This window comes from Canis lupus, chromosome 32, assembly GCF_048164855.1.
Source record: "Canis lupus baileyi chromosome 32, mCanLup2.hap1, whole genome shotgun sequence".
Lineage (NCBI taxonomy): Eukaryota > Metazoa > Chordata > Mammalia > Carnivora > Canidae > Canis > Canis lupus.
Genome location: NC_132869.1, coordinates 37954658 through 37980422, shown reverse-complemented (window position 1 = coordinate 37980422; position 25765 = coordinate 37954658). Strand labels below are relative to the sequence as shown.

Genomic DNA, 25765 nt, shown 5'->3' with positions numbered 1-25765 from the left:
CATATTGATTTCATTTATTTTTTTCTAAACTCCACCAAATAAAACACTTCTGCAGGCCAGATACACCTGCCAACTGCTATTTCTTAAACTATGGGAGCCTAGGAGTCCAAATTTTCAGAACATTTTCCAGGGTTCTCTCTTATTGGACAATTGGGAACTCTGAGATAGTCTGTATGTACGAATCCTTCATAAACTGCAGGACTTGGTACAAATAAGAGCCATTGGTGTGGATAAGGATAATAACCTTTGCTGTCTTTTCCATACAAGAGGATTTAAATGAGATAATGTGGATTGCTTTGTGAAAATCAGGAGCTCAAGTTATCAGAACAGGAGGTGTGGAGAGGGCTGCAAATCTCTCTCCTCTTGATCCTCATCACAGTGGACCAGGTGTATAGCAGCTTAAAATCCTGGTGGGAGGCACAGCTTGCTTGGAACAGATCTTGTGAGCTTCTTGCCTCTTCCTCCTTGTAGCTCAGACGCAGGCTGTGAGCTGTTCTGGCACAGACACCAAGGGTCTCTTTCTTCCTTCACTTACTCATTCTATGGCGCCTTCAATCAAAAGAGATCTGGCAAAGAAAGAGATGCACCTTCCAGTCAAATTTATTTTTTTAAATTTTCATTTATCTATTTTTGAGAGACACAGAGAGAGAAGCAGAGACCCAGGCAGAGGGAGAAGCAGGCTCCCTGTGGGGAGCCAGATGGGGGACTCGATCCCAGGACCCTGGGGTCACGCCCAACCGCAGAACCACCTAGGTGCTCCTCCAGTCAAATCTTAAAAAGATTTGCTACACCCCTGGGTCTCTCCTGACCCCAGCCCAGACACTCAGGGGGGCCACACATGGTGTTCTTTTACAAGGTCAGTGTTTTCCAAGAGACTCCATTTCTGGAGCCTCTCTGATTGGCTTTCCTCTAGCAAAATGTACTGATTGGTCCAGGGGGTCCGTTCTTTTAGAGCACTAGGTGGGCAAATTAATATAATTAATTATGTTTAAGAAGGTAAATTAAGAGCTTCATGGAAGCACATTCAGGTTTTATTTAAGTCCGTGTTTATGTCCCTGGTTTCTGGGTCACATTTACAGGGTTGCCATGGAACCCATTTAAAGCTAACTAGGAACAGGATTTTCGAGCATACTGGCATTTCCATAGCCCCCTTTATTCATTCAGCAATATGATGGGCAGGGCGCATTAAGAAGCGCCGCAGGGCAGTGGCTTTCAAAGTTTAGGGAACTTGGGCATCGCTTGGCAAGCCGTTGATAACACGGAGTTCAGTCCTAGATCCCACTTCGGGAGCTCGGGTGGGCCCCGGGAATGTGCGTTCCTACCTGGTGCCCTTACTGGAGCGGCTGCGGCTCTGGGACCCGCACGGTCCCTACCTGGTGCCCTAACTAGAGCGGGTGCAGCTCCGGGGCCCTGCACGGTCCCTACCTGGTGCCCTAACTGGAGAGGGTGCAGCTCCGGGGCCCCGCACGGTCCCTACCTGGTGCACTAACTGGAGCGGGGGCGGCTCGGGGGCCCGCATGGTCCCTACCTGGTGTCCTAACTAGAGCGGGTGCAGCTCCAGGGCCCGCAGGGTCCCTACCTGGTGCCCTAACTAGAGCGGGTGCAGCTCCAGGGCCCGCACGGTCCCTACCTGGTGCCCTAACTAGAGCGGCTGCGGCTCCGGGGCCCTACCTGGTGCCCTAACTGGAGCGGGGCGGCTCCGGGGGCCCGCACGGTCCCTACCTGGTGCCCTAACTGGAGCGGGGGCGACTCCGGGGCCGCACGGTCCCTACCTGGTGCCCTAACTGGAGCGGGTGCAGCTTCGGGGGCCCGCACGGTCCCTACCTGGTGCCCTAACTGGAGCGGGGGCGGCTCCGGGGGCCCGCACGGTCCCTACCTGGTGCCCTAACTGGAGCGGGGGCGGCTCTGGGGGCCCGCAGGGTCCCTACCTGGTGCCCTAACTGGAGCGGGGGCGGCTCCGGGGGCCCTACCTGGTGCCCTAACTGGAGCGGGGGCGGCTCCGGGGGCCCGCACGGTCCCTACCTGGTGCCCTAACTGGAGCGGGGGCGGCTCTGGGGGCCCGCACCGTCCCTACCTGGTGCCCTAACTGGAGCGGGGGCGGCTCTGGGGGCCCGCAGGGTCCCTACCTGGTGCCCTAACTGGAGCGGGGGCGGCTCCGGGGGCCCGCACGGTCCCTACCTGGTGCCCTAACTGGAGCGGGGGCGGCTCGGGGGCCCGCATGGTCCCTACCTGGTGTCCTAACTAGAGCGGGTGCAGCTCCAGGGCCCGCAGGGTCCCTACCTGGTGCCCTAACTAGAGCGGGTGAGACTCCGGGGCCCGCACGGTCCCTACCTGGTGCCCTAACTGGAGCGGGTGCGGCTTCGGGGGCCCGCACGGTCCCTACCTGGTGCCCTAACTGGAGCGGGGGCGGCTCCGGGGGCCCGCACCGTCCCTACCTGGTGCCCTAACTGGAGCGGGGGCGGCTCCGGGGGCCCGCACCGTCCCTACCTGGTGCCCTAACTGGAGCGGGGGCGGCTCTGGGGGCCCGCAGGGTCCCTACCTGGTGCCCTAACTGGAGCGGGGGTGGCTCCGGGGCTGCACGGTCCCTGCCCGGTGCCCTAACTGGAGCGGGGGTGGCTCCGGGGCTGCACGGTCCCTGCCTGGTGCCCTAACTGGAGCGGGGGCGGCTCCGGGGGCCCGCACGGTCCCTACCTGGTGCCCTAACTGGAGCGGCTGCGGCTCGGGGGCCCTACCTGGTGCCCTAACTGGAGCGGGGGCGGCTCCGGGGCGCACTCGGAATCCCGGGCCCCGGGCGCGGGGGAACCAAGTCCCCGACGTCCCGGGCGCCCGGTGTGGGGCGGCTGTGCCCCGAGAGCCAGGTGGGGACGCGGGTGGTCTCGGCGGGTCAGCGCGGGCGGGCGGGGCGGGCGCGGCGGGCGGCGTCGGGGCGGGCGGGGGCGCGGCGAGCGCGGAGGAGGCGCCCCGCCTGGTCTGGCGCGCGGCTGGCGGCGGCGGCTGGCGGCCGGGGCGGGGGCGGGGGCGGCGGCGGCGGCGGCGGCGGTGCGGGGCGGGGCGCCGCGACCCCGGCCCCTCCCCCGGCCCCTCGCCGCGGGCCCCGCCGCCCGACTGTCCCCGCGCGGCCGGGAGCCATGGCCCAGGCCGGCGAGGAGGCGCCGCCCGGGCCCGCGGTGCAGATCCGCGTCGCCATTCAGGAGGCCGAGGACGTGGAGGGGCCGGAGGACGAGGAGGAGGGGGCGGCGGGCGGCGCGGGGGACCCGGCCCGGTACCTGAGCCCCGGCTGGGGCAGCGCCAGCGAGGAGGAGCCGAGCCGCGGGCACGGGTAGGCGCGGGGGGGTGGGGGGATGCGCCCAAGGGCCGGGCCGGCGGGGGCGCGGGGGGCGCAGGGGGGCGCGGGGGGAGCGCCCCGGGGCCGGGCCAGCGGGGGCCGGGGGCGCGGGGGGCGCGGGGAGCGCAGGGGGGCGCGGCGAGGGAGAGGGGGGAGCGCCCCGGGCCCGGCAGGCCGGCGGGGAGGGGGAGCGCAGGGAGCGCAGGGCGCGCAGGGGGGCGGCTGCGGTTGTCCCGCCGGCCCAGCACCCGCAGTCCGCCGCTGGGTCGCGGGCCCGAGCCCCGGGGGTGGGGGGTGGCGGCGTTGCTCTAAGGGGCCCAGACGTGGGCCGGGCCGGGACGGGGAGGGATTCCTTCCTGGGCCATCCTCGCCATCCTCTGCCCCGGGGGAGGCTCTCCTCACGCGCGCTCCCCCGGGACCTTCCCAAGGACCCTCCCCGCCGCGAGACCCCCCCCACCGGGCGCCTGCCCACGCGCGGGCCCCACCTAGCTTCAGTCCACCGGGATGCGGGCAGCCCAGGCCCGGCTGACTCTTCCTGCGGGGGGGGGGGGGGGGCTGCGAGGAGTGATTTCCTGGTGTCCCCTGCTCTGATTTGGGATCAGCTCAAGGCTTGTTGCTTGCGCCCTCGCGGGCCGGGGATTCCCATTTTCACGCAGCCTCCGCCAGCTGACTTGGGTGCTTGCATCATCATCTTGCTGCCTTGCTTGTTGGGTCCCTGAGTGATGGGCAGGCTGGAGCCGTTATGGCACCAGAAGGCACCTGTCTAACTAACCGTGCCTTTGGGCCCTGGGCTCTGTCATCAGCCGGAGACCTCGGACTTGCGTCCACCAACGCCCGCGCCTTTCGGGTGGGTGGTTTAGTGCCTGCTGTTGGAAGGAGCTGGGGTATGGAGTCTCCGGAGCCAGCAGAGTAGAGCAATGGCACATCTTGCAAATTCTGGGAAATGCCCACGGGAACTTAGGAAGAACCCTCTTTCTTCAGGGTTTCTGTGCGCCTACTTTTTAGACGTCAGGACCCTCCAGCCTTCGTGGGCAGAGTGCTCAACTGAAGGCCTGAGGATACTGAGTCCCCAGAGCCACTGCCGGTCCTTCTGCAGTGGAAGAGGTCTGGGTGCAGGGACCCAGAGGTTCAGAGCATTTCCGTGGAGACAGAGGTATTTGAGGAGGAAAGCCCAAGCCAACAGTTTAAAGCAGAAAAGCTGAGTCGTAGCAGGTGACACAGTAGCTCCAGTAGCCTTATCAGCACTGCGCATACTGTAAAGCCTGATTCATTCATTCACTCATTCATTCACCTCTGCGCTGAGGATAAAAATAATGGATTCATAGTCACTGACATCTCAATCTTGAGGAGAAGGCGGCCACCCACTCAAATAATTTCAGAGGTTATGTAAAGTAGCTCGGAGTGGCTGAGCCTTCTGATTTCCTTTGCCTGTGACTGTGGGGAAGTCCTTAGTCACTACCGGGGACTAAGTTTTGAGATTGCACGGCTAGCAAGGATTCAAGCCCTAAGTATTATTTCTTGGGCCTGGAAAGATCTCCCTGTGGAGATCTAGGAGAACGCGATCGTCATTTGGGTGGGCTTCTTGCCCCCGCCTCCTGCACTCTCTCCGGAGCCACCTGTCACTCCCAACTCCAGGGACTGGACTCGCCTGGAGCGTTCAGTTTGAAGCATTTCCTGCTGCCACTGGCAGAGAGTTGACCCTGGAAAATCCCTGGAGCCTCTTCAGGGCGGTGCAGCTGGCAGAGCCCAGCAGGCAGAAATCCGGAGCACGAGAACACAGCCAAGAACAGGACCCGTGCTGCCCCCTTGTTTGGGCCAGCCTGGCATAGCAGCAGCCTCCACCCCGTGGGGACACTTCTCAGCTTCCAGAGCCTTCAGGAGAAAGCCCAGGTTCCTAAAGCTGTTTGTTGAGATGTGGCACCTACCCACGTCATCCCCTGGGCCCATAGCTTCTTTCCCTGTCTGCCTTAGAATTCCTGCACCCACAGCACTAACCTCTCCGGATTCCTGAACCTATTTCTGCATCTACATGCCTTTGCATTTCCTCCTCTGGGTCTGAACGATTGATTGATCCCTAGTCAGCCTTCAAACTTCACTGCTTCTACTGGGTGTTTATCCAAAGGATACAGACATAGCGATTCAAAGGGGCACCTGCACCCCAATGTTTATGACAGCAGTTTCCACAAGAGCCAAACTACAGAAAGAGCCCAGATGTCTGTCGACAGATGAATGGATAAAGAAGAGTATTCCGTTGCATTGGAATACTGCTCGGCCGTCAAAAAGAATGACATCTTGGCTTTTGCAATGACATGAATGGAACTAGAGGGTAGAGGGTATTATTCTGAGTCAAATAAGTCAATCAGAGAAAGAAAATGATCATATGATTTCACTCATGTGGAATTTAAGAAACAAAACAAGAACACAGGGGAAGGGAAGGAAAAATAAAATAAGATGAAAACGGAGAGGGGGGCAAACACAAGAGATACCAAACTCTAGGAAACAAACTGAGGGTTGCTGGAGGAGAAATGGGTGGGGAATGGGGTAACTGGGTGATGGCCATTAGGGAGGGCACGTGATGGAGTGAGCATTGAGTGTTCATGCAACTGATGAATCACTAACCTCTACCTCTGAAACTGAAAAAAACAGAACCAAAACCAAACCCCACTTGACCGCTTCATCTCCACAGCCCCCAACCCTCACCCCAAAGCTGTTTGTTTCCTATCCTTCATGCTGCTGTAGTACTCTGCACAGGTTATACCTGACATTTACCTAAATTGTAACTATATATTTCTGTCTCCCTCATAAGACTATGAGCATCATGAATTCAGGAACCATGCTTGCCTTGCTCTCATTGTATCCCCAGCACCCGGCATGCGGTGGGTGCCCCTAAATAGTTATTGCATAAATGCATGTCTCTGTCATTGCATCAGGCCATTGGGTTGAAGTATTTGTGTGGTTTTCCACCACCACTAAGCAGTGAGATCCTTGAAGGCAGTGCCCTCGCCTTAGTCCTCGCTGTATATACCGCCAGTATCAGCCCAATACTTGGCTTTTCCCTGGGGTACGAGCAATACATGGAAATAAGAAAAATGTTCTTTAGTCTTCTCCCCACCCCTCTCTCACCAAAAAGGTGTCTTTCTTTTTATTCTCACCTTTTTTGAAATAAAAATTTCAAACATAACATGTAAAGGAGTAGTATTGTGAGCATTCATACACGCACCATCTAGATTTAACAGTTGTTAATATTTTGCCATATTTGTTTGATGGACTTCTGGGTGGTTTTCTCTGAACCATTTGAAAATATACACGAGACTTACTGTACCCTAAGCACTTTATTTGGGAGTTCTTGCTAATGACACTGTCCTGTACAACCATAATACTGTTACTGCAATTAAGAGAATTAACAATGATTCCTTGGTTTAATCCCTAAAATGATCTCATAGCCGAGTTTCATATTTAGGTTTCCCCCTAATCGTTCCACGTTGTATTTTGTTGATCTTTCTTTTTCTCCTCCAACCAGAATCCAATCCAGGTGGTGGCATTTGCCTATTATGTCTCTTTAGGATCTTTTAATCTAGAACATTCACACTTTTTTCTTTGATGCGTTGCTATTTTGAAATAAGAGGCCAGATGTCTTGTTGAATGTTTCCCAGTTTGAATTGGTCTGATTTTGTTCTGATCATCTAGTGTAACTTGCTCCTTTGTACCCTGTGTTTCCTGTAAATTAGAAGGTAGGCTAAGGGCTTGATTCGATTCAGATTAAACATTCTGGCAAGAACACCTCATAGGCGATGCCACAGACTTTTTGTTGCATCACCTCAGGCAGCTTTCACCAAAGTGATGCTCTAATTTGACCACCTGACTAAGGTGATCTCTTCATTGTGAAGATGTGTCGCTCTCTTTGCAGTTAACAAGTAATATGTAAGCTTCCTGTGCTTATTCTTTCACCAAGGCCCTATGGTTTTAGCATCTGCTGATGATCCTTGCCTGAGTCAGTTCCTCCGGGAATTACAAATTAGTGATTTTCTAATTTTATTATCCTTTGTGCATTTATTAGCTGGTATTCTTCTATGTAAGAGAGCTTTGCCTTGTCATCCGGGATTGAACAAGAGTTCTTCCTAACAAGGCAACCTAAATGCTTAATGACCAGTTTTCAAAGAGAGGAATGGGTATAATAGTCACATCAAATAATTTAAATCAGAGCCCGCCTTTTGGCCCTCCTTGATTCATGGACTTTTTTTTTTTTATTCACTTTTTAAAAATTAGTTACAATTCTTTTTGATGTTCAAACTATCCCTGATTAAGTAGGGGAGCCCCTTCAGACTGGCTTCAGCATAGCCTTTTGGAACATGCCGCTGAGTCTTTGAGCACTTTCTTGTTTTGTGATCCTAGATAGGCTGGGCTCACCTTATACTTTTCCTACTCCAGGCATAGGATCTAGCCATTTCCACAAGTATCCCTGTGGCTGGTATTTTTCAAATACTAGTGGAAAGGTGTTTAGAAACCAAGACCTGGAATTAAGAGTGCTAATTTCTACTGGGGCAGTATTGGTTTTAGGCCCTTTCAACAGAGCTAGGAAATACGTTAAAAAAAATAAGTTTATGTTGATAATTCCAATTTGTATTTGACATAGGTTTTATTTTACTTCTTTTATTTTTCTGCACTGACAATCCTGAAAACTAATAACATTAATGTGTTCACTTTTTTGCTTTGTCTCACAATGTGTAAAAATGATTTAAAATCATAATACCAGATATTATCGTGAATAATAAAATCACTGAAGCATACCTTCATTTAACAAACAGAATCATCAAGGATCCTTTCTCTCCAGGATGTTTCAGGGTTGTTGCACAAGCTATCTTTTCTCTGTTCTGGATGACGATAGTGAAAGGCTCCATTTATTAATGCCAATTATGTACCAGATGTGGAACTAAGTGCTCTGCATACATTATCCCTGCTTCACACCACAAACTATACTGTTTAGACATGCAGAGACATCCACTAGCTGTACTCCTTTCGCAGGCCCGAGGAATTAGGCCAGAATAGCACGACAGAAGGTGGGGTTAGAGAGGAAGATCGTGATGTCTGTAATAAGTCTGCAAGAACCCAGGGGCCACCAGGCATAGTATGGGGCCCCTGCTACTGGCATCCAAAATATAATTGTTCCTATAATGCCTTATCCAAAGTTGAACACGTCCCCATATACGTTTCCAGCTTGTCTCTAAACCTGTATCTTTTGAATCTGCCCTTGTATTATTTTTACAGCCTTTTCAGATTATCTTTTTCTAGAGGCAAATCAACAGGAACTATATACACAGATAGTACCGGACCCTGGTGTTTTTCATAAATGATGCTTTCTCTTTTTTGGTCCATGTCCTCCTAGTTTCTATCCACCATTTTCCTGGCATCAGTGGCCAAAGCACCATATTAGACCATCTGCAGGATAGATGATGAGTCCAGGAGCGCTTTTCTTTGTTGAAAGCCACAGTCAGGAGCTCATTATTCCACCATTTTATTTTGAATATTTTTATTCATAAGGTGTCATTTGCTTACCATTCAGTTAATATCTCCAGATTATCTTGAGATTTTTTAAAAAAGATTTTATTTATTCATGACAGACACACAGAGAGAGGCAGAGACATAGGCAGAGGGAAGAAGCAGGCTCCCTGTGGGGAGCCCGATATGGGACTTGATCCCAGGATTCCGGGATCATGACCTGAGCCGAAGGCAGATGCTCAACCGCTGAGCCACCCAGGTGCCCCTATCTTGAGATTTTTATGAGAAAGGCAACTATGGAGATTTTATGCTGTACTTATTTCTCTAGGTTAGTTAAAATACGATAAATATTTCAACACTGATCTCTGGAGCCCGCCCAATCATGTGTTTTGAAATGTGCCTTCTTATTTCTACCCTTTGTTTTTCATTTCTAGCAGGTTTACAGCTATTAAATGAACACATCAGTACCCCCAATTTACAATAATGTAAACATAAATGTACATTATTTTTTCAAAGTCCTCTTGAAAGGCCACTAATGACATATTTACCAGTAACCATACTTCCTGTCTCCAAGAATCCTGATAGGTGTGATTTGCCCTTACAGAAGCTATTCACTTTACATTGGTGATGCTTTGTAAATTCCTACTATATGCAAGGCTCTGGGTTGGTGCCAGAATGAAAGAAACCAATGTGAATCCTATCCTTCAGGCTTAGGGCTCAGGGCACTAATAAGATAATGCACAGAGTAGCTCTGATACAAGTACAGGCAAGTGCTAGGAGAAGTTGCAGTTGAGATGGAGCTTGACGTGTGGTTAGGATTTGGACCTGAGAGATAGAGGCAGGATGTTCAAGGTGATGGAACAGCATGCACAAAGGGATAGAGTCCAGAAACCTTGTGACACTTAGAGGGACCTGTTAGTCTTTTATTTGCTTTTATTTTAGAACAGCGGATCTGAAAGGAAATAGACAGAAATACGTGTAGAAGCTGGTGATAGCCATATTCGAAATGAATCTGAATAAAGAGCTAACGACTTAGGATTTTATTTAACAGACTAGAGAACATTAGTATTAGTATTAAAGTAGAGCAGTGACATATCTGTTCTTTAAAACATGTAATAAGGCACAGAGTGGAAGAGGCTTAACTCAAAATACAACAGGAGTGGAGTAGGGGGAGGTGGGAGGAGGCCGGAAAACAGAACCCTGGAAAGATTCTGGAAATGTGTGAAGGATGCAGGAATTAAAAGGGATACTGATATCTGAGAGGCAATTTAAATTCTGCCTGCCTTTAGAACAATTGCCTTACCTCTCCTCCTGACCATGAAAAGTAGCAACCAACCTACTATTTACTTTTCAAGGAGAAAAAGAAGAAATAAGATTATTTTCTAAAGGAATTGAATGAGCTAACAGGTGAGCTAGGGCTGCTAAGGTAGAGCTGGTACCTCCAGAGTAAGTTCTTCTCCATATAAAGCTCATATTTAATAATTTCCTGCCTGTCTGCCCTACAGTGAAGCCTGCCAGCTGGCATGCCCCCACCCACGTCTATAGAACCATCTAGGAAGAAAATCAGTCACAGTATAGGACTATGGAGGGAACCTACGTAACCCACCATGAAAAAGCAACCCAGACCTTCATTTTTCAAAATAAATGGTCATGGAGCACAACTCCCCACTTCCGAAGTGTGGACTGCATACAGTGACTCTCTTCCGAAGTGCATGATGTTGAAGTGAGGGGAAATAGTAACTTCGCAGTGGAGACACCAGATAACATGACTTCAGCCAGGTCAACATCCACAATGATCTGGTATGTTGATTGACCCCCTGATATGATGTGATGAGAATGGAAATTTACCTCTGTGTTCCTCTTCCCTTAAACCCATATATACCATCTAATCATAAAAAAAAAAAATCAGATAAATCTCAAAAGAAAGGGCAGTCTACAGTATATCTGACCAGTACTCCTCAACACAGTCAAGGTCATTAAAAACAAAGAAAGCCTGAGAAACTGTCCAAAGAGGAGCCCGGGGAGATGTGGTGACCAAATGTAATATATAGTATCCTGGATGGGATCCTGCAAGAGAAAAAGACCATTAGGTAAAAACTAAGGAAATTGAATAAAGTATGGACTTCAGCTAATAATGTATTGACTTGGAGAAATAGAATTGTTTGTTGTCCAGCCCGTATTTATCATTAAAATCAAGGATTTTAGCAGCAGGCTTTTCAGAAAATCACAATGGGTTAGACAGCTTTTTAAAAGCAGTTTTTAAATGGAATAGATAATGTGGAATGTTTACAGGGTCTAAGAACTGTATACACAAAATAAACATTTATTTTTACATTATTGTGGTTCGTGTGCATTAAATGTACTGTGCTAATGCAAAATATTAATAATAAAAGAAGCCTGATGTGGGCTATATGGAAACTCTTTGTACTATTTTCACATTTTTTCTGTAAATCTGGAATTATTCTAATATAAGTTTGTTTAAAAATTGTTTAATTGGGGCACCTGGGTGGCTCAGTAGGTTAAGCATCTGCCTTTCACTCAGGTCATGATCCCAGGGTCCTGGGGTCAAGCCGCACTTTGGGCTCCCTAATCAATGGGGAGCCTGCTTCTCCCTCTTCTTCTGCTCCCTCATTTATGCTTGCTCTGTCTCCCTAATACACTGTCTCTCAAATTAATAAATTAAATCTTAAAAAAACTTAAAAAATTTAATAGAGAAAGGATGATCGATTACCAGTCACATGAAGAAAACCTGTTACATGAAATTAAATGAAAAACTGACCCCAGAAGATATAGAGGTGACATGTTGGAAACAAAGAGACTACAAAAATATATATACTCTGGTTAGTACCTGAGAGAGAATTTAAGATATTGCATCTGCAAAACAAGAACAGGATGCTTTTAAAAAGGAGCAATCTAAAGACATAAAAGAGTTCTTAGAGATTATATAATTCCTGAAATTAAAAAATTCATCAAGGAAGATTGAAAGGTAATGTCAGAACATCTGTTGCCCTTTAAATTAAAGACAAAGACAAAGACAGACCACATGAAAGAAAGGATAGGAGCCATAGAGGATCAATCCAAGTAGTCAGTCAAGTAATAGGACTTTAGAAAGAAATATAATCTTAGCAAATGCCTTTGTCCTGCAGAGCAATATATGTATAGTCATAAAAATAAGTACAGCAATTGACTTTCAACCTTTAGAATCTATAGACAAAACATGGAATGTGTTACAGAATAGAATGTAAACATAATGAACCATACAAAATAAAATAAAGGTACATCTGATAGAATTTGAAAGGTTGGAAGTGGAAGGAGAGGCAAAGAAGAAGATGGGGTCATAACAGATACATCGTGTGTAATGAGGAAGTGAGAAATACATTTAATGTTGATGGAGTAAGAAACAGAATTTTAAGTGTATTATTTTATTTTTTATTTTTAAAGATTGTATATTTATTTTGGGGGGGGTGGAAGGCAAAGGGAAAGGGAGAAGTAGACCCCCCTCCCTGCCGCTGAGCAGGGAGCCCAACCCAGGGCTCAATCTCAGGACTCCAAGATCACAATCTGAGCTGAAGGCAGACACTCAACCAGCTGAGCTACCCAGGTGCCCCATTAAGTGTATTATTTTACAACACAATTAGAAGGCTAATAAAAAGCTCAAAAATAATATAAAAATTTAAATATTAAAAGAAGAAGCTTTGGGAGATGAGTGACCCCAAACCCTCAAGTTATATAATAGGACATGAATAGAGAATGTCGAAAATTGGCAAGTGAGAAATAGAACCATGAGCATGTTTTGTAGAACCACAGGGCAGCTCTTCTAAGAAAGAAACAGTTGAATAGAGGTTGCCTCTAGGGAGGAGAGGTGAAGTGGGGAATCGTTGCTTCCTTATAAGTTATGTACTATTTTGTTTTATTTTTTGCTACGTGTATGTATTGCTTTATTATTGAAGATTCATTTTTGATGAGCTATTAAAAGTGTCCAGGGGAGAAGTAAGGAGGACAGTTGGAATGGAAAAGAGAACAGATGTGAGACACTGCAGAATAATATCAACACTTTATAATTGGCTCAGTGTGGGGGCAAAAGAGAAGGCTAAAAGATGCATCTTGGATTTTGAGCCTAAATGCAGAGAAGAGTGAATGGGGGAAAGTAGTTAATGGGGCAGTTTGGGAGGGAAGATATATGGTCTTTACAGGACAGTTGTAATTGCAAAACATTACCAACGTTCATATTTAAGGGATATAAACTTCTTCGATGTTCGTAAAGGATATACGGGGTCTTTTTCATTCAAAGGCTGTTGCATGAACCGGGAAACAAGGCAGCATGCCCCCCAGATATGCAAACAGGCCTTGCCTCTCTTTTGAGGTCCCCTTTGGAGATGCAAGTTGCCGCTGACAGCACCCATGCAGAGAGGGAGTCCTAGGGTGCAAGAGGTTCACCCCTGTACTTGTGTAGGAGTTTTTATCACCTCCCCAGGGCTGCCCACCTGTTCTGGAATCCCTGGCTACCTGTCTGTCTACTAAGTGAGTGCAAATAACTGACACAGAGTCATCCCCCCTCTCCCAACCCCCAATGTGGATTGTTTACCATGAAACTGCATGAAAGATGAGCTTCCCAGATGGAATGTCCCTCGTCAGGTCTAGACGTCAGTACTCCCCGAGGTCGAGCTCTGCAGAAGGTGGCAGCTCAACGCTGGACGTATTGGATTCTAAGTATTCACAGGCTCTCCAGGCATCAGGCTGGCATTAGGAATTGAGGGCGAGAGAAGGATGGAGGGGTGGGAGGAGGCAGATCTGAAATGGGTGAGCTCTCCAGGGGCTGAAGTGTAGAGACCACCAGGGGATAAAGAGTCAAGGATAGATCCTTGGAGAAACGGGAGCAGAATGAATAGTCTGGAAGGGCAGTTAAATAGGGAGAAGAATCAGAAAGCAAGTCACAGAAGCCCGGGGAGAGGAGTACTGAAAAGAAGGTGGTCAGCTGAGTCCCATCCTGCAGTGGGGGCAAGAGGACCAAGGTGGAGAAAAGGCATCTGGATGCGGCAAATGGATGCTTTGGCAGATGCCCAGACAAACAGAATGAGTTTGCGGGGACGGGGGGCGGCGGGGTGCACAGGGGAGCTCTGGGCAGGTCTGATTCGTTTTCTCAATCAAGTTTGAGAGAGTCACCTGCAGGGAGGAAAGGCTTCCCATGGCACACCTTGGGAAGATCAGAAGGCTCTAGAAGGGGCACTGGAGAAATTGAGAAATTATGTCCCCATCCTTCAATTATGTTTTGTTTATGAGTTTACTCTTTGTGTTAGCATATTTTAGTTGGGGAGTAGGACTTACTAGGCTGGGGGTCCCTTTGATGGCCTGGTCACCTCTGATTTACTTGCTGTTTGTAGTAAGTTAGACCATTTTGCTAATACCTGAGTCCCCTCAAAACTCTTCACTGGGCATTATCCCACACTTCACTCTGACTCCAGCTATTCTCATCCTCGTCGGTGGGGCTCAGACTTCCCAATGCATTTGTAATTACTGTCTATGGTACATTCAGCCTATTTTAACTACTAGTTAGGGGATAAACTTTCTCTAATAAAGTGAAAATCCGTTTTGTCCATCTTACTTCTCCTTTTTCATTCCATTGATGGCTCTACTGACCCTTCCTTTGGCATAATTTAAGGACTACTTTTCTCAATGCAGTATGACCATCCTACTATTTATCTGTAAGTAATAGAAAACCCAGCTAACAAGTGAATTAAACAAATGGATTTTATCTCCCTCATGTAATGAGAAATCTGCGGGTAGGTTAGCAGAGGGAGGGATTGGTTCAACAACTCAATAATATAAGAGCCATTAATGTCGATAAATCAGGCCGGCGAATTCACTTGGCCTTTTTCTTGTAGTAGTAAAATAGCTCCTACAGCTCCAACCATCACATCTACACTCAAAACGGATAAAAAGGGAAGAGGCAGGGCCAAGAGATTTTCAGGTGTGTTTTATTGGCCTTCCCATGACAAATGGCTACTACCTGTAACAGAGGCTGAGAAAGTAGGTTGTTTTTTTTTTTTTTTTTTTTTAATAGCCTCCCTAACAAAGGAAAGCAAGTGAGAAAGAGTTTGCTATTAGATATTGGATGAATCTAATGTCTACCATAGCTTGCTTCTAGAAACTTCTAAACTATTCAGCTTTGTCTAATGTCTAAGTTGCCTTTGACCTGTTTTAGCTCATGGGCTGCCTTAATATATTCCCTTAGTTTGCCATCCCACGTTTTAAAAAATAATATTTTATTTATTTATTCATGAAAGACGCAGAGACAGAAGCAGGCTCCCTGCACAGATCCCAATGCAGAACTCGATCCCAGGACCCCGGGATCACCACCTGAGCCAAAAGCAGATGCTCAACCACTGAGCCACCCAGGTGCCCCCTGTCATCTCACTTTTAAAAGACTTTTTTTTTTTAAAAACATACTTCTAAAGTTAGTCTCTCAGACCATTTTTTTTTCTTCAGTACACATTTGTCTTCAGACGCCGGTGTGGTATTTCAAAAACCATTTCCAGACTATCTGCAGGCAAATAACTCAACTCTTCATTTTAAAATCAACTGACGCCTACTTTTTATGCTAATTATAATTTCCAAATTTGAAAAATTGGGAGTCAGATTTATTTCCATTTTTAGTCTCATCTCGACTCTTCCACAGTTGTTTTTTGTTGTTGTGGAGGGTTAAGAGTCAGTGAAAATTTTGCTTGAGTTGAAGGACATACATGTATGTACCTTTTCCAGCTTTGAACTATCATAGTGATAGTTGACTTTTACACTCTGAGCCCCCTCCCCCCTTTTTGTGTATTGGTTGATTATTTTACTTAAGAGCTTAATCCCAATCCAAGGGAAATGTTAACTGCTTGCTTATTTATTTACTTATTTGTTTAAAGATTTTATTTATTTATTCATGAGAGACACAGAGAGAGAGGCAGAGACACAGGCAGAGGGAGAAGCAGGCTCCCTGTCGGGAGCCCGTTGCAGGACTCGATCCCGGGACCCCGGGATCACACCCTGAGCAGATGCAGTCATCCCTGCTTGCTTCTTTATAGAGGAAACATAGTATTCACATGCATACTTTTTTGTGTGCCGAAGCCCTCCTTTATACATTTTTTTAAATTGTGGCAAAATACACATAACATAGAACTCACCGTCTTAACCATTATTAAGCGTGCAGTTCTGTGGCGTTAAGTACGTTCACATTGTTGTGCAACCATCACCACCTTCCACCTCTAGAACTTTTTTGTCTTTTTCACCTGAAACTCCATACCCATTAAATATTAACTCCCCAGCCCTTGGTAACTGCCATTCTATTTTCTGTCTCTATGAATTGGACAATTCTAGGTACTTGAAATGAGTGGCATCAGCAATATTTGTCTTTTGGGAACTGGGTATTTCACTTAGCACAACGTCCTCAAGGTCCGTCCATGGTGCAACATGAGACAGAATTTCCTTTTCAAAGCTGAATAATATTCCCTCCTGCGCATTGATAGACCACATTTTGCACATCCGTCCATCCATCAGTAGACACCTCTACCTCTTGGCTAGTGTAAATATGCTGTCGTGAACTCTCTGAGCCCTCTGGGGAGCCGGGCAGGTCCTCCCAACAGAGGAGAAGCACGCTGAATGCTTTAGGTAGACTGGATGTTTGCATCCATCCCAGGAGATGCTCTCTCTACTCAGAACTCGTTAATGGAGACTCTGGGTCTGAGAGTCATGTTATTAGAATTCACTGCCAAATAGGAAAGCAGTGATGTTTATTTCTGGATGTAATTTTTAACCAATCTTTTTTATTAAATAAGATATATATGATATTGTATAACACATAATTTTATTTGCTGATTAAATATGCCAGAGAGAGCTCACTTTGGGAGCTTCTCATTAGTGGTGTCAACTGTGATGCAAGATCATCACAAACCCCCTAAATGTTTATGGCTTTGAAGTTTTTGTCATTCCTTAGTGAAAGATTTGCCTCCCTAAAGAAGCTTTGCTCAGGATTTCTTCGGCTTGTTCTCATACCCTAATATTCTCGGGGAGAGGAGGAGAAAGTCTGTCCAACTGGAGCTGCTGGTGGGTGTGGGTTTCATTTGGAAGGGCCCTGGTGAATGAGATTGTTTCCGGATTCCATGGCAGGAACCCAACAAAGCGTGGAAAGTATTATGTGTGTTGGCTTTGGAGACAGAAAATTTGAGTTTCAACCCTAGGTCCGAGGGGCAAATGAATGTACCTGTCACCTCTGGGTTCTGAGAGTGTGCCGGGTGCTCATGTGGGCATTTCTATGTATTAGTCCAACTAATCTTCTGCCGGTCCTGTTGGGACAATGACTATTGTGATTCCCAATGTACAGATAATGGGACTGAGGTGCGGCAGGGGAGGTCCTCGCCTGAGTTGACTCAGCTAATAAATGGTGATGGCAGGACTCGAACCTACATGGTCTAACTCGAGGATTGGGACTCTTAGTTACTCTGCTAAATCATCTTCTAGAAATCAGGATTTAGGGGGTGGACTGGGGAGGGAAGAATGAGAAGGGAATGTGAAAAGCATCCTGTCGATGGCACAACAGCACGTAAATGTAAGTAGAAGATGTTGTTATTTTAATGACCCTCTGTCCATGTCAAAAACAAAAGCTTGATTTCTTTTTATTTTATTTTATTTTTTTAATAATAAATTTATTTTTTATTGGTGTTCAATTTGCCAACATATAGAATAACACCCAGTGCTCATCCCGTCAAGTGCCCCCCTCAGTGCCCGTCACCCATTCACCCCCACCCCCCGCCCTCCTCCCCTTCCACCACCCCTAGTTCATTTCCCAGAGTTAGGAGTCTTCATGTTCTGTCTCCCTTTCTGATATTTCCTACCCAGTTCTTCTCCCTTCCCTTATATTCCCTCGATTTCTTAGCCGATTGGACAAAAGCCAGCCCCGAGTGGCCAGGTGATCACCGCCACAGAGGAACCAAGCTCAAGTGTGACCCAGTGTGGTTTCCTAGGGCTAAGGAAACAAAGCACCACCCACTGGGTGGCTTAGCACAGCAGAATTTTTTGCCTCCTGGTTCTGGAGGCCAGAAGTGAGAAATCAAGGGGTCTGAGGAGCTCTCCCCTTCAAGGGTCTCGGGATGGGTTGGTTCCAGGCCACTCCCCTGGCTTCTGGTGGTTTGCTGGCAACCTTCTATGTTCCTGGGCTTCTGCTGCATCGCCCCGGCCTCTACCTCCATCTTCCCATGTGCTCATGGCCCCCAATTTTCCCTTTTTATAAGACGCCAGTCATGTTGGATTAGGGGCCACCCCCTGTGGTGTGACCTCATCTTAAACTCAGTACGTCTGCAAGGCCCTACTTCCAAGTGAGGTCACATTCTGACATACCGGGCTTTGGGACTTCAGCATATGAAACTGGGGGGTGGGTTGGGGGACAACGATTCATCCCGTAACCCCTCGGCCTCTCCTTCTGCTCCCAGGGGTGCCACGACAAGCGGGGGCGAGAACGAGCGTGACGATGGCGAGCAGGAGTGGAAGCCCCCGGACCAAGAGTTAATCAGGAAGCTGGTGGATCAGATCGAATTCTATTTTTCTGATGAAAACCTGGAGAAGGACGCCTTCCTACTGAAGCACGTGAGGAGGAACAAGCTGGGCTACGTGAGCGTCAAGCTCCTCACGTCCTTCAAAAAGGTAAGGCTTCCGTCTCGCAGGTGGACTCGATGTCAGGGGTGTTGGGCTGCAGTCCTAAATACCTTTTACTCCCTTGACCCTTGGTGACTAGCGATTCCTTCCCCACCCCACCCCGGCCCCCGGGGCATGAAATAGAGAAAAATGATCAAGAACAGGGATTTAGGATCGCTTTAACTCCCCACAGTGTTGAAAGGGACCTGGGGGGACGCCTGGGTGGCCCGGTGGTTGAGCGTCTGCCTCTGGCTCAGATCGTGATCCTGGGGTCCTGGGATTGAGTCCTACACCGGGTTCCCCGCATGGAGCCTGCTTCTTCCTCTGCTTTTGGTTCAGGTCATGACCCTGGGGTCCCGGGATCGAGTCCCACATTGGGCTCCCCGCAGGGAGCCTGCTTCTCCCTCTGCCTGTGTCTCTGCCTCTCTCTCTGTGTCTCTCATGAATAAATAAAATCTTTAAAAAGGAGGGGGAGAGAGAGGCCTGGGTGTTGGGACAAATGTCAGCGAGCGGCAGTTTATGAAACGAAAGTGCTCGTTCTGAGTAAAGTTCAGGCAGTCTTGCCAGGCAAGTGGGCAGCCAGGAGGATGTTGTGCCAGGACACAGGGACCCAGTGGCCTTGAGAGACACCTTGTAGGCCTAGAAGCGTGTGAAACTCAGGCTTTTCACTTGTCCAGTTGGATAAATAAGAAGGAGGAGCACCCAGAACTCTGGGGAATGAGGCTTCTTTAAGACTCCAGCAGCCTTTGCCGTGTGACACCAGCATCCTCACCTCTATGGGGATGTGGGGCATCTGATGATTGCTGCTCTGTAGGCAGCTGGACTGTGGTGTGAGTTCCCTGTGTCTCCAAGTGTGGACAGCCTAGCTGGAGTAAGAACCCTGTGCCTTCCGTGGGGGCCGCGTATTTACTAGAGTAGCAAAGCACCGCATGGCCTGTTGCATAACGGGCTAAGTCAGAGCTGGGGCCCAGCCAGGCTGCCTGTGCGCCTCGCCGGAGAGCCCTGGCGGGGAGCCCTTGTCCCTGAAGCTGTTCTCTGCCTCACCTCCTGATATAGTCTGCCCTCTTGTCCTCTGTCCTGTCTCCACTCACCAAACATGTCCATTGGGCACCCTGCGCGCTGTGGCAGGCACAGGATGTACGACCCGAATGCAGGCATTTCCCCTGCGCTTGCAAAGCCCAGTGAAGGAGGGAGGTCTGCGAAGGATTGCACCGTGATCACAGGCAGTAAAGGAACAGGGGTACAAGTAGTGTTCATCAGAGTGAGTAACCCTGCCTGGGTGATTGTGAAGTCTTCCTAGAAGTGGTGACGTTGAAATCGGGTCTTGGCGGATGCATAGGAGTTTTCAGGGTATGGGAGGAGGGAAGGGGCACTTGATGTTGTAAAGAAGCAGCCTCCACTTCCTCCTGTGTGTCTCCTTTGCTCTCCCGCCACTACCACACTCCTAACGCTGACCCCAGGTGTATATGTTGGGGGACGGGGTTCCCCGCCGAGCAGTTCTGTATCTCCTCGGAGATAGCATCACATCCTACAGTTTAAGGGTTAATCCCACAAGACTGCCCTCACTCTGGGAGGCAATGGCAGGCCCCCAGGTCACCCAGAGCTTCCGTTCAGCTTGGCTGCAAATCACAGCTTCCCATGACCTCCTCCCCCTTGGATTTGATTATTTGCTAGCACAGCTCACAGAACTCAGGGAAACACTTGCTTCGATTTACCAGTTTAATAAAAGATATGATAAAGGATACAGATGGACAGCCAGCTGAAGAGATGTGCAGAGCAAGGTCGTGAGTGCAGAAGCTGCTGTCCCTGGGGAGTTGGGGTGTGTCACCTTCACAGTATCTGGATGTATTCACCAACCTGGAAGTGCCCTGAGCCCCACAGTATTGGGGTTTTTACAGAGGCCTCCTCATGCAGGCATGGTCAGCTATTAATTTCCTGTCCCTCTCCCTTCACCTGGAAATTCCAAGCTTCTAATCATGGTTTGGTCTTTTTGGTGACTGACCCTCAACCAAGAACCATCCAGGACTGGACCCCCCCTCCCCCAAACAATTGCTTCATAAGAACAAAAGATACTCCTAGTGTTCTTGTCACCAAGAATTGACAGGATTCCAACAGCTGAGTGCCAAGAAGGGGATAAAGACCAATGTATGTATATTATAGGGAGGGACTGTCTCATCATTCTCCACCAGGCCCCAAGTTGGGTTTTATTCCAAGCTGAAACCATCCCCACCAGTTTCAGGAGCTTCTTCATTGAAATATGAAAGATCTCCCGGAACCTTGCATGTATCAAGTGGGTACATGCCGAAACGCAACTTCAGGGAAGTATTTGAACGTTAAAATCCCCAAGTCCCATCGAGATGATACATCAGGGTATCACATGTGTCCGAGAACAGTGAGCCAACCCTTACACAAAAGTATTTGTGAGACTCCAAAACAAAGCAGCCAGTGCACATTCCTTTATTCCTCCCCAGGGACCCTTAGAGCCAGCCTGACTTTCCTTCCTTTTTTGTTTTTTTTTTTAAGGTTTTATTTATTTATTCATGAGAGACACAGAGAGAGGCAGGGACACAGGCAGAGGGAGAAGCAGGCTCCCTGCAGGGAGCCGGACGTGGGACTCGATCCCGGGTCTCCAGGATCACGCCCTGGGCTGAAGGCGGCGCTAAGCCGCTGAGCCACCCGGGCTGCCCTTCCCTTCCTTTTGAAGCTGCCACTGTGGCTGTACTTGGGAGGGCTCTGCTCTGTTGAAAACTGGCCAGAGTAGACATGGACTCCCCAACACCTCCAAAATGAGAACAAAGGCCCTTTTCATTCTAAGGACTTTTCCTGCTAATCATAATAGGAGACACATAGGACAAGCAGGGAAATGACAGTTTCTGAAAATCTTACAAGGTTCTTCTAGTAAATCGCACAAGGACAGCGCCTCCCTGGCTCCTGGTCCGAGATGGTGCCTGGACATTCCTACAGGCTCGCGGACGCAGGCTGAGGATGCTCAGGCCATAACCGACGTGGCCCAGCAGACTCTGGCTCTGGAGGGGTGCTGGGTCCTTGCCAGAGCTCACTTCCCTCTCCACTGGATGTGGTCTCCGGTCAGCTTCTCTGGCCCTTGGAGTAAGGCAGCGCCGGCCTTCCCCTGAGCATTCCTTGCTCAGGCTTCAGGCTTAGGCAGTGGCTTTTCTTCCTCTCCTGACTGCTCCCTTCTTGCCTAGTTTTAGAGAAGGTTCCCCCTTGTTTCACCCTCAGAGAGCTACTGCCTGACTTCCTTACAACCTGGCAGTGACCTTTGGTCCTCATCTTCACCCTTTCTGGATCCCTGATCGACTCTGTTCACCTGAAAGCTGCCCTTTGCCAGGACCTCTGCTGACCCTCTGTCCTTGGTGTGTGTCACAGAGATCAGCCCATTGATTGTGCAGGTGACTTGTGGTTCCCATACCCAAGCCCACATCTGGGCCTTTTCACCCACAGCCCACAGGCTAGAGCCCGGTACCAGTAGCTCTGCAGGTTCCCCCCATGCCGCCCTGTTAGCGAGCTTCTGTTCTTGAGTTTGGGGAAGTTCCTGTTTGGTCTCAGGGCTCCTCTGCGGCGACTGCACTGGCCTGGCCTCAGAGCACTCAGGGTGATCTTGCCATTCCTGGCTCAGGTTACCCACCCCACCCACCTCCACTGTTCCTGTGGGATGGGATGACTCATTTTCCCTGGCATTCCCTCCAGCGGAAGTGGGCCTCTTGAAAATTACTGTTTTACGATATAAATATAGCCTTCATATACTGCACGTCGATATGCATAATTTCCACTCTGGGAGGACGAGGAAGGGAGGGACTGTTTCATCATTCTTCGTGGGGCCCTAGTTGGGTTTTATTCCAAGTCGAAACAGTCCACATCGTTTTCAGGACATACCGCAGTGGAATATGAAAGAACTTTTGGAACTGTCTGTGTATCAGATGGCGTAAACAGAGAAACATGACTTCAGAGAGGCATGTGGGTGTTACAATCTCTGAATCCCGTCAGGATGGTAGCACATGATACTCAGTACCCGCTATGAGCTAGACACCGAGTTTTGCATCTGTCTGTATAACGTGTGTCCGGAGGTCGATCTGTATCTATTGATTTATTCATTTGATCCTCATGGTGACTCTGTGAGGTGGACACACTTGGCGTCTCCATTTGACAGCTGAGGAGAGCGTTGAGGCAGTGGGAGGCTGAAAAACGTCAGGTCTTAACCGCCAGCCAGAGGTGGGCCTTACACTCGCGTATCTAACAGCCTCGTTGCAGGACCTGCAGCTCTAACCGCTAAACTTGGGTGGACTAGCCAATCTCCACCACCGCAGAAAGTTCTGTCGGACGGCGCTGGTCTATACTGCGCTGCACTGCTTGACATTGCCAGAAGCGTGTTCGTTGACTCACTAGACTTTCGAATGCCAGTGCTTCTAGCTATGCATGTTCCAGAGGGGTGAGGAAAGGAGCGGGGGGGATTGTAGAGGATGCAGGATGGGTGAGGACGATAGGTACCATTCCAGATGTGCTCTGTCTTCTTCAGGTGAAACACCTTACCCGGGACTGGAGAACCACGGCGCATGCCTTGAAGTACTCGGTGACCCTCGAGTTGAATGAAGACCACCGGAAGGTGAGGCGGACCACCCCCGTCCCGCTCTTCCCCAACGAGAACCTCCCGAGCAAGATGCTCCTGGTCTACGATCTCCACCTGTCCCCCAAGCTGTGGGCCCTGGCCACCCCTCCGAAGAACGGAAGGGTGCAGGAGAAGGTAATGGAACACCTGCTCAAGCTCTTCGGGACCTTTGGGGTCATCTCGTCGGTACGGATCCTCAAGCCCGGGAGGGAGCTGCCCCCTGATATCCGGAGGATCAGCAGCCGGTACAGCCAGGTGGGGACTCAGGAATGTGCCATCGTGGAGTTTGAGGAGGTGGAGGCGGCCATAAAAGCCCATGAGTTTATGAGCACAGAATCTCAGGGCAGGGAGAACATGAAAGCTGTCCTGATTGGCATGAAGCCACCCAAAAAGAAACCTCTCAAAGACAAGAACCAGGATGAGGAGCCCACTGCAAGCATCCACCTGAACAAGTCCCTCAACAAGAGAGTTGAGGAGCTGCAGTACATGGGTGACGAGTCTTCCGCCAACAGCTCCTCCGACCCCGAGAGCAACCCCACGTCCCCCATGGCTGGCCGCCGGCATGTGATCACCAACAAGCTCAGCCCTTCTGGCCACCAGAATCTCTTTCTGAGCCCCAACGCCTCCCCGTGCTCCAGTCCCTGGAGCAGCCCCTTGGCTCAACGCAAAGGCGTTTCCAGAAAATCCCCACTGGCCGAGGAGGGGAGGCTGAACTGTAGCACCAGTCCCGAGATCGTCCGCAAGTGCATGGATTATTCCTCTGACAGTAGCATCACCCCCTCCGGCAGCCCGTGGGTTCGGAGGCGCCGCCTGGCTGAGATGGGGACACAGGAGAAGAGCCCTGGTGTGAGCCCCCTGCTGCCCCGGAAGATGCAGAGTGCAGATGGGTTACCTGTGGGGGTGCTGAGACTGCCCAGAGGCCCTGACAACACCAGAGGCTTCCATGGTGGACACGAGAGAGGCAGGGCCTGTATATAAATACCTTCTATTTTTAATACCAGCTCCTGGCATGGCATAGAATGCAATTAAGTCCCCATCGAAAGGTTTTGTATACATGTAGACCTCTTAATTTATATATTTGTAACGTATCTAAGTTGTCCGGTACGCTGTGGTTTTGAGAACATCTAGAACAACCAGCATGACCATTATTTTGATGATGCCCGATGTGTCTGGAAGGTTCCGGCTCTGCAGGGCCATGGGACAGAGGTTCCCCACGGCTGGGCAGGCCGCCGGTCTCTTCTTCAGGGCCCAGTTCCTCCCGGAGGTCCCTGAGTTGTCCTTGGCGGGGCCCCCAGGGGCTTCCTGAGAGCCCCCGGAGTTGTGTCGTGTAATGGCAACTTGGTAAGCCGGTAGCGTGGTGGCCTCTGGGACCCAGTGTATATTCCCTGCCCAGTGAATAAATAATAAAACACCCTCCTGGGAGTGCTGGCTCTGAGGTCCTGGGTGGTGCATGACAAAAGTCAGTGTCTGCCTGAGAAGGCTGTGGGTGGTATGTCGGGAGGTGTGGGGGGCCGAAGAGAGACACAGCTCTTGAACGTGCCCCGGGCAGCCCTGGGGCTCCCCTGGGGGCTCCGGCAGCCTGAGAGGCCAGCAGAGCGTGTGCAGATGTCAAAGGACCATGTGGCTCATCACAAGGAATCCTACCCGGGCCCAGGCTGCTTGGTAGAGACCAAGCTCTCCGGATGTGGTCCCCAGACCGGCTCCTTTTCCTTGGTTAATGTCCCTTGTCCCTGGAAGCTGCCCTGGTGTCGTGCAAAGAGCAAGGGCCTGCATCCAGTGCGGGCTCACCCACTCGCCGTTTGGGGGATTTGAGACAAGTCCTGCTGAATTCTCATTCAACATTCAGTCTCCATCCCATATAACTGAATTGATTGAATTCTCAATCCCATTCAGTCTCCTTAACCATTACTGAACAGAGATCAGCTGCCAGGGACGATGCTTAGAGTTCTCCGTGCATTATCTCATTTAATTCCCTCCCCCGCCCCAGGAAGGTCCAGATATTATCTCCATTTTACACCAGAAGAAACAGACTTTATGTGGGTTAACTCGCCTGTCCGGGGCCTAACGGCTAGATTAGTGGAGCTGGCTTGAACCTAGCAGTCTGGCTCCGGAGCCCATACTCTGAACCACCAGATGGTACGCAGCATCTCTGAACCTCACCAGCCACAGTCAAAAAAGAAACAGCCACAGAAGGTGCTAATATTTATTCAGCACCTCCTATGTGCTAGGCATTTTGCTAGACACATTCTTCCATTTGTTCTATCGGTGTCTCTGTAAGACAGTATACCAGTTTTACACATGAAGCTGCTGAGGTAGGGTGATACCTCAAGCCATTGCGAGAATGGAAAAACGAGAGTGTATGTTTAATGATGCAGTTCTAGAAAAATCAGCAGCTGATCATTATCTGGTTAGTAAGGTAGCGCCCTGTAAGTCCCCGAATTCCTATTAACTGGTGAATGCCACCAGGAATGATTTGGATCTGCCGTTTCCACCACTGATAGCCATTGGCCCCAAAGCCTGCACTGGGCCCCGGGGCCACCAGGCCTCCTCCCCCCGGGGCAGTGCCACAGCCCAGCTCCAGGCCTCTCCTGGTGCTTGCTCCCTCGCTGCTCCCACTCACCCTTGCCAATCCTTCCCCGTAGCTGTTCCCC

General features: G+C 49.7%; 1 protein-coding gene and 1 long non-coding RNA gene across 3 annotated transcripts; one reads left to right on the top strand and one right to left on the bottom strand.

The window, feature by feature from the left end:
• Window positions 1-4124, bottom strand: LOC140623225 (uncharacterized). Of its 2 annotated transcripts, none has more exons than XR_012022890.1 (2): window positions 3811-4124; window positions 1-566 (listed from the first exon to the last, which is right to left on the bottom strand). It is a non-coding gene; the product is annotated as an uncharacterized lncRNA (long non-coding RNA). The 2 variants fall into 2 exon arrangements; XR_012022891.1 differs by lacking the exon at window positions 3811-4124 and adding an exon at window positions 2733-2895.
• Window positions 3091-24527, top strand: LARP6 (La ribonucleoprotein 6, translational regulator). Its single transcript, XM_072809443.1, has 3 exons — window positions 3091-3319; window positions 18289-18499; window positions 23025-24527. Exons 1-3 carry the CDS (start codon window positions 3129-3131, stop codon window positions 24090-24092), a joined length of 1470 nt encoding a protein of 489 aa, XP_072665544.1. The 5' UTR covers window positions 3091-3128; the 3' UTR covers window positions 24093-24527.
• The last annotated feature ends 1238 nt before the right edge of the window (window positions 24528-25765 follow it).

What these genes read in the sequence shown, in the direction of transcription:
- LARP6 (XM_072809443.1), top strand. Translation starts at nt 3,129, where the DNA reads ATGGCCCAGGCCGGCGAGGAGGCGCCGCCCGGGCCCGCGGTGCAGATC. An exon ending in GAGCCGAGCCGCGGGCACGG is followed by an intron (nt 3,320 to 18,288) that starts GTAGGCGCGGGG and finishes TTCTGCTCCCAG; the next exon opens with GGGTGCCACGACAAGCGGGG. An exon ending in TCCTCACGTCCTTCAAAAAG is followed by an intron (nt 18,500 to 23,024) that starts GTAAGGCTTCCG and finishes TGTCTTCTTCAG; the next exon opens with GTGAAACACCTTACCCGGGA.